An 8,709-nucleotide genomic window follows, 5' to 3' on the forward strand; every position below is an offset into this window, starting at 1 on the left:
AAACAACATGAAAGTATAATGACTGAATTATAATTTTAAGTTGAACTATTCCTTTAAAGAATACGATAATACCTCACTGCCTCCAGTTATTCTACTTCCTACTTTTCTTCACCCACCTCCGGCTCCCGCTTCAGTGAAATTCTCTTTTTTCCTCAGCTGATTAAAAGGAGTGTTAATTTTCACTACAGATAAAGACAAATGTAATTCTCATGGGTGTGTGTAGGTTGTCTTGAATGCGCACCGGGGTCTTATCGGGAGTTTAAAGCCGTAAGGCATCTGTCATGCCCCGGCTATCCTCTCTCGCTCTCTCTCTCTTTCGCGCGCGATTTCTCTCTCTCTCTCTTTCTCCAGCTTTCGTCACAACCACGTAAGTTTCTCTCTCATATCAATTGATCTATACAGGCAGCCCCCCTCCTCTATCGATGTGAGGGGGTATAAAAGAGCAGTCGAGGTGTGCGCTCTCGATATTTTCCTCTTATTACTCAAATTCACGCGGACACACGGAACGGAGATGTCGGGGACTTTGCGCGCGCAGTTGTGTTTCCTCCTGTTGAGCGTCACGGCTCTCCGGGGACACGCGCGCTTTCTGGACGTACAGGTGAGATATTTACACCGACACACTTTACATAGACAAACGTGCATTTGTATGTAATGCTTCTAGCTGTTTCTTTGTGTATATCCTTAATTGTGAGGTGTATAAGTGCGTATGTGTGCATGTTTATTAATGTTTTGGCATTTAGCATTCAATTCAGGTATACAGACACACTTTTTTACAGTATACGGAATATAACAATTATCCTAATATAACATTTTCATATTATATAATACGTTTTATGTTGCACTCACACTCTTAAAATAAAGGTTCCAATTAGAACCAAAATAGTTTAGTAGCTTTATATAAAGAAGAACCTCTTTAAATTGAACAAAAACATTGATTACATTTTCAATTTTGTAGCATAAAATCTGTGTTTGTGCATTAAAGAACGGAGTAAACCAATAATCTCCAAGAGCCAAACTGCCTCAACTCAAGAAAATTATAGATGGGAAAAACACGATAAGACTCTTTTGTATCCAAGAACTCCTAAAATCCAAAATTGTAGTCGCTGAATCCTAAAATCGTGACTTTTAACAAGGACTGTAACTGAAATCATAATTAATATGAATTCTAAAAACAAACACAATCAAGTTTATTACGCTTTTTTTTCTTTTCTAATCTGAGCATTGTAAGTCATTCTTGTTTATCCTTCTTTTTTCAGGATAACGAGATCAGCCCGGAAGGATTATTATCTCTGCTGAGCTCTGAACTGAAGAGAGAGTTACCAGAGGAGTTTGTGTACCGCAGAGCACTCAGTAAGTGACAAGAGAGCCAAATTACAACCATCTCTCAAACATTGGGATTTCATATGCCACAACTTCACTTATGCCATATAAAACTGGATTAAAGATTTAACACTTTACAATAAGGTTCCATTAGTTAACTTTAGTTAACAATATTAGTTAACGTATACTAACAATAAACAATACTTTTACAGCATTTATTATTCTTGGTTAATGCTAGTTTCAACATATAGTAATCCGTTTTTAAAATCAAAAGTTGTATTTGTTAACGTTAGTTAATGCACTATGAACTAACAATGAACAATTGTATTTTTATTAACTAACATTAACAAAGATTAATGAATGCTGTAAAAAGTATATTGTTCATGGTTAGTTCATGATACCTTGTGCATTAACTAATGGAACCTTATTGTAAAATGTTACCATTGATGTTACTTTAATAAATAACCCATATTTGTTAACTGTTTAATTGATATGGTTGCGCAATATGTTTTGACTTGATTTGGAAACTTTTATTTGCTAGTATTTAAAGAATGGTTATTCATTGCATTTTAATGTTAGTTCATAATAATGTAATAATGTTTTGTCAGTTAAGCTAAACATGTCATTATGCACTTCATGTGGTAACATCTAAATGAACTGGTTTAATTCAAGAAAAGAAAATTATTTATATATGACTGAATCAACCTAAAATAAATAAGGTTACACAAACAAAGGTCATTTTTAAGGTAACAGTACTCCATGCGTACAGACAAGTCAGTAGTAACAACATTTTACTGTGTACACTACAAAAAAGAAACATTTTTGGTCTTGTTTTCCAGTAAAAAATATCGAAAATTCCCTAGAACAAGATGAATTTACTAGAGGAGAACATTTTTAAGTTAATAAGATGTGTATATCTATACAGACTATATCTTGAATTAAGTTTTCTATACCTCATTGGCAATTTTATATATATAAACATGTTTACGTTTAAAACAAGAAAAACACTTTATTCAACTTAATTCAAGATATATTCTCTGAAGTGTAAAATTTGGCACTAAAACAATTTTTTTCCCCCACCTTTTGTTTTCTTTGAATTTTGCTTAATCTTCATCTCTATCTTGCAGGATGTATGGACATGGTGGCTGTAGAGGGTCAATTCACATTTACAGCAGAGCGTCCACAGCTAAACTGCGGTGTCTTTTTTATCGGCGAGCCCAGTGACATTATTAGTATCGAGTATGATTCTGTCAACATCGACTGCAGAGGAGGAGATTTTATAAAGGTGAAATGATCACACACACACACACACACATAGATATAATCAAACCTCTTGGTCTTTTTCAGTGAGGTAGGCAGGTTTATTCACATTTAGTGTGTCAATAACACTACTCAACCTGCAATAACAATATGTGTGAAAGCTTTTTATTATTATTATTATTATTATTACAAAAAGTCCTTCAACAGGATTACACAGACATTATGTTTATGTTTGGATGCACATGTGGTTATTTATGTGTTTGTCTGTATCTGTGTAGCTGTTTGTGCATGTGCGTGTGTGTGTGTGTGTTGTACACTAAGCCAGGTTAAGTCAGGGCACCAAAAGATCACGACATGACGTCATTTTAAGCCTGATGCAGACACTACAACAACAGTAATCGCTCATACACAATGCGGCAAAACTGAATGAAAAATCAAGTTAAACAAAACAGTACTATGATGACAGCACTGAGACGGTTAAAGTGATTACAGACCACTAATTCTGTCATGAGTTCAGGCAGACCAGTTCTGTTTTCGGTTTACAGACTTTGCAAGATTTATGTCAATGTGGTTTAATAGGACCGAGGAATAAAATCACATGGTATACTGTTAAAATTAATCAAGTTAACCTGAATTCATTCCTGTTCAATGAAACGTAAATTAAATGAGCAGAAATCCAATTTATTAGCAATGAAACAAAACTGATGTGCAGCTCAAATGGACTAAAACAATTAGAGCAGGTTTGCACTGAAGGGAATTAAAGTACACTCAACCTGACCTGACCGGAACTAAAATGAGTTGAGTTGAACCGACAGAGCTAATCTGAGATCTACACAATAAACCAGAACTAAATTATATGCAGAGAAATCTATAAGTAAACCATATGTACGCTATTAAAATATTGTTCTGTTTGTTTGAGCATCCTGCAACACTGGCTCAACTAATGGTGTGAGTTTGGGGTGGGACTATATGTTTGACTAATGGATGTTTGACCAATAATGCCCAACATTTTTTACGGTTCCAAGGTTACTTTCTGTAGCTGGTAGGAGAGCATTTCAATATAAAGCCCCTCATGACTGGAATAACCTTCCTCTTTTTTTGAGGTCTATTTCTACATTTGGTTTATTTAAATCGTCACTTTTTTCTTTTCTTAAAACTACATGTTCTTGTAATTAGGAACACAATGGTATTAAATGATTTATGTAGAAAACATATAGTAGTATGTAGGCTATATAATTATGATTTTTCTTGTAAAATTATCTTGATTTTCTTTGACATTTCTATGTGAGATGTGATGTTATCTTGCATGTTACATTTTGTTATAAGGCATATTGATAAATGACGCATTGGTTGTTTAATGCATTCGGCCGATTATTTGTCATAATACTTAAAAATTTGTGCTATATTTGATTTGGGGCAAGGGTAGGTGAGCGGGTTATTGTTTTGTATATATGTTTGTGTTTGTGTCTTTTTTGTACTGTGTGGTTAACCTTTGTGTCTGTATAGATTGGTGCAGGACCCCCTTGAAAATGAGATGTTACATCTCAAGGGGTTATCCTGAAATAAATTCAAATTCAAATTCAATTCAAAAATTCAAATTCAAATTCAATAAGGGACTGTTCGGGAAACCGGTTTTATTTATTTATTTATTTTGCAATTCCATATGGTGACATTAGTGGTGCAGAAATGACAAACTTTACCTTTAAAAATATCTCAGCATGCACAAGCCAAGATTGTGCATAATATACATTTTTAAAAGTTTAGTTTCATTGAGTTACATTTCTGTCTTTAAGGTGTTTGATGGATGGGTGATGAAGGGGGAAAAGTTTCCGAGCTCGCAGGACCATCCTCTTCCTCTATACGAGCGTTATTCTGATTATTGTGAGACTGGAGGGGCTCGGACAATCGTACAGTCTTCTCAGAATGTCGCCATGCTGTTCTTCAGACTCCACCAATCAGGGAGCAGCTTCACAATAACATTCCGCAAACTCATCAACCCATTCCGTAAGTGCTACTGGAAACCAGTGTGAAAAAATGAGTTTATTTCATGGGGAATTTTATTTAAATTACGTGACTGTGTTGACATTTTCGCAAAATTACATTCGGTGATTCATTACACGTATCTTGGCAGTTCCGATGTAAAACTTTTCCACTGTGTTGTGCTAAAAGCAAGTTCAGTTTTTTCCAAAACAGATGAGGTTTTGAAAGGTTAATGTTCCATCGAGTTTTAAATCAACAAAACCTACCTACCTACCGCCCTACCCTAAACCTTAAACCTTAACGATGGTATGTTTTTGATTTCATAAAATAGCATCGTGTGAGGAACAGGGCGAAAAGTAAGTGTTTATGAACTGATAATCTGCCATTTTAATTGTGATTTGTGTGGGATTGAAAAAAAGTCATTGTTGTTGTGCCTGTAGTGTTCATTTTTACCAGGAAACTGCTGCATCAACATAAAAATCATTTTGCAAAAATATAGGTATAATAACATGGGTCTATGAGACGGGGTTGGCAATTATGCATTTCTGAAAGACACTATAATTTTCTCTAATATCCCCTTAATGCATCATGGATGGCATATGTATCATGTAGAACCCACATATGAGTCAGAACATATGTAGAGCCCAATGTAACAAACTTTTTTAACCATCTGTCTCTCTCTCTCTCTCTCTCTCTCTCTCTCTCTGTAGCCTGCAATGTTGTCTCGCAGACCCCAGAGGGCAGTTTCACCATGGTAATTCCACAGCAGCACAGGAACTGCAGTTTCTCTATAATCTATCCAGTGGAGATCCAAATTGGAGAGCTCAGTCTTGGCCAACACAATGATCTCAAGGTGAGCATGAGTGCATGGTCTAGAAATGTAGCGTTTACACTAATCAGAGTCTTCAAAGAGTCTTTTATTCAGAAATATTTCATTTGATATTTCATTGTTCAAAGGTGAAGTGCATCATTTCTGTGCCATGATATGCGAGTTTGAGACATCTATTGTGTGTTCTGTATAGAGATCCATACCTGGTTGTGCAGCGACTGGAGATTTTGTTGAGCTTCTTGGAGGAAATGGCATGGACACTTCCAAGATGTTCCCCATGGCAGATCTTTGCTACCCCTTTAATGGACCAGGTAAGAATGAGTCAACCAATGAATCATCATTGGTTACACTAGTTTACATTACTGTATATATTTAGGTCCATCCATCCATCCATCCATTTATTTTTATTTCAGTTAACATAGATGAGTAAATGACTTTGCAGGGGACAACATTGTGTAATGTTCTTTAAGTTAAATTATTCCCTATCCAGTCCAGATTACACATAGGTCTACATAGTGTATAGCTAGGCTGACATCCAACATGGTAAAAACAACCAAAAAGGACTTACAAATGTGGAGAGACACTCATCGACCACTTTATTAGGAACACTATGATAGCGTCTGCCTGTATAGATCAATTGATATGAGAGAGACCCCTGACAGGGTCTTCTGCTGTTGTAGCACATCCCCCTCAAGGTTCAATGTGTTGTGCATTCTGAGACGCTATTCTGCTCACTACAATTGTGCAGAGTGTTTATCTGAGTTACCGTAGCCTTTCTGTCAGCTCGAACCAGTTTGGGCTGCGTTTCCCAAAACCATTGTAATCTTAAGTGAAAATACAGGAGATCAGCAGTTACAGAAATACTCAAACCAACCCGTCTGGCACCAACAATCATGAGATGGTCGAAATTAAGTGGAGTGGTGGTGGCGTAGTGGCTAAAGCACAGGGCTGTTAATCAGATGGTCGCTGGTTCTAACCCCACAGCCACAACCATTGTGTCCTTGAGCAAGGCACTTAACTCCAGGTTGTTCCAGGGGGATTGTCCCGGTAATAATTGCACTGTAAGTCGCTTTGGATAAAAGCATCTGCCAAATGCATAAATGTAAATGTAAATGAAATTACTGAGATCAAATTTTCCCCATTCTGATGGTTGATGTCAATATTAATTGAAGCTCCTGACTCGTATCTGAATGATTTTATACATTCCACTGCTGCCACATGATTGGCTAATTAGATAATTGCATGAATAAGTAGGTGTACAGGTGTATCTAATGAAATGGTCAGTGAGTGTATGTATCCCTTTATTTTTTGAACAGCAATAGATGATGTGATTAAAAAAACGAATCCATTTATCTTGTAACATTGAGCACATAAACGAATGTGGGCACACACACACAAAACTCATGGCAAGTGGATGGCATGTTTGCAACGCAACAGATGGAGACATTAAAAGAAACAAAAAGGATTTTGTAACAAGTACCAAGTCAAAGATTTAAAAACTGAAAATATTTAAAGATAGTTTCTATTTCGTTTTAGTTAGTTTTGAAGCAATGCATGATATTTTCAATTTAGTTTTAGTTTTTTGGAAAAAAATAGTTTTAGTTTTAATTCCATTATTTTTTATAATTTTTTGGAATTTAGTTTCAGTTTCAGTTAACTATAATAACCTCGCTCTGTTGTTACCTGTCTCTCTAATTTGTCTGTCTTATTTTATCTCTTTTCCTATCAGCTCAAATTAAGGTTGGTTGTGATAACACTGTGGTCAGAATGGTGTCGAGCGGGAAGTTCATAAACCGTGTTAGCTTCCAATATCGGCTGTTGGGCCACCAAGAGCTTCAGCAAATGAAGGGAAACAATGTTGAAGACATTTGTTTAAAAGCATAAGACCTCTCTCTCTCTCTCTCTCTCTCTCTCTCTCTCTCTCTCTCTCTCTCTCTCTCTCTCTCTCTCTCTCTCTCTCTCTCTCTCTCTCTCTCTCTCTCTCTCTCTCTCTCTCTCACCTTGCTCTCATTACGAAGATTGGTTGATTCCAAACTCACTTGGGTTTGATATTAAGAGGCCTTTGGGCACTAATTGTATATTTTCCATACAAAACTATTTATTTTTGGCTCATCTTTTCATTTGACCTTTTAGTTCTTTGTAATATCATGACCGTGTACAATCTGTGGCTGCTGGTGTTAAATAAAATATGTACTTGTGTTTGTGCACATCACTGTTTTGTTCAGCATGTTTTTAAGTAAAATTTGTCACTGACTGTAGAATCTGAGACGTAACGAATATTACACAAGTATTAAAATCTATTATATAAAAGAAATGTAACTATTTTATTTATTTATCTGTACAAAAGATTTTTGTAATAAAATCAGTCAACATGTGCAAAGCAAACTCTGGTAATTTTTTAATGGCAGAGGCTATTTGCAAAAACTCCGGTGCAAATAGTGGCAGATATTATTTACACCCCTAATTCAATACAAACATACAGGATAGTGGCATCACTGCAGTATGATTATTGTGTTTATTGACAGTCCCACAAACACCCAACTCCAAGCCCTACCCCTAAACCTGACCCTACAGTAACCTTTCCTTACATAAAAAAGGCATAGCTTTACAACAGTAACCATAGTATCACCATGGTATATTGTAGTAAAATAATAGTAACCAGAAATTAAATGTGGTTACTATATTAACACCGTATTACAATAGTAAGACCATGGTTAATTGCATTAAAACTATGGCTTCTGCCAAAAAAACATGGTTACTTCAATAGTACCATTGTAAAACCATGGGTAATTTTACCTGTATCAAACCTTTCTCTCAACTCCCTGACGTTCACGGAGACCAAATCTGTCAAATTTAGTTGCACTGAATTGAAAAACACATCATAAAATCCTTTTTTGAGATGGGATAAGGCATTCTTGGCATCATTTTGGGGTAAACTTCCCCTTTCAGAAAGTATATTTATTCTAGATCCATATGTTGGAATTGTAATTCCGTGATTGTGAATTCAATGCGGAAATTTCACTTGGCAGCGTCAAATGATTTCACTGTATACAATTTTTACCTTATGTCAGCAGCCATCACCTGCTAAAAAAAAGGTTGCTTGAAAATATCAATGCTGATTTATGAATGCAGTGTAAAATGTCAAATCCCTACAGGATACTTGCAGCAATTTTGTTCCTATGATTGTCTCTGTTCTCCAAGCAAACAAAAATGCAATCAGATTCTGACATATGGGAAAACAAAATGTTGGAATAACATCTGAACCTCTGAAAGTTCAGTTGAGCCCTACATGGCAAGATCACAAACAGTATATTTCTTAA

General features: G+C 35.8%; 1 protein-coding gene across 1 annotated transcript; it reads left to right on the plus strand.

Moving 5' to 3' along the window:
• Positions 1-328: 328 nt before the first annotated feature.
• On the plus strand, positions 329-7,371 carry LOC127627646 (corticotropin-releasing factor-binding protein-like). The gene is made up of 7 exons (XM_052104113.1): positions 329-598; positions 1,257-1,350; positions 2,448-2,605; positions 4,374-4,584; positions 5,271-5,413; positions 5,583-5,700; positions 7,119-7,371. Exons 1-7 carry the CDS (start codon positions 512-514, stop codon positions 7,271-7,273), a joined length of 966 nt encoding a protein of 321 aa, XP_051960073.1. The 5' UTR covers positions 329-511; the 3' UTR covers positions 7,274-7,371.
• The last annotated feature ends 1,338 nt before the right edge of the window (positions 7,372-8,709 follow it).

This window comes from Xyrauchen texanus, chromosome 34 (genome assembly GCF_025860055.1).
Source record: "Xyrauchen texanus isolate HMW12.3.18 chromosome 34, RBS_HiC_50CHRs, whole genome shotgun sequence".
NCBI classification, from domain to species: domain Eukaryota; kingdom Metazoa; phylum Chordata; class Actinopteri; order Cypriniformes; family Catostomidae; genus Xyrauchen; species Xyrauchen texanus.

Bases quoted from the DNA above. Each gene is read 5' to 3' on its own strand.
- LOC127627646 (XM_052104113.1), top strand. From the start codon at position 512: ATGTCGGGGACTTTGCGCGCGCAGTTGTGTTTCCTCCTGTTGAGCGTC. The intron at 599-1,256 runs GTGAGATATTTA...TTCTTTTTTCAG, and splicing joins CGCGCTTTCTGGACGTACAG to GATAACGAGATCAGCCCGGA. The intron at 2,606-4,373 runs GTGAAATGATCA...TCTGTCTTTAAG, and splicing joins GAGGAGGAGATTTTATAAAG to GTGTTTGATGGATGGGTGAT.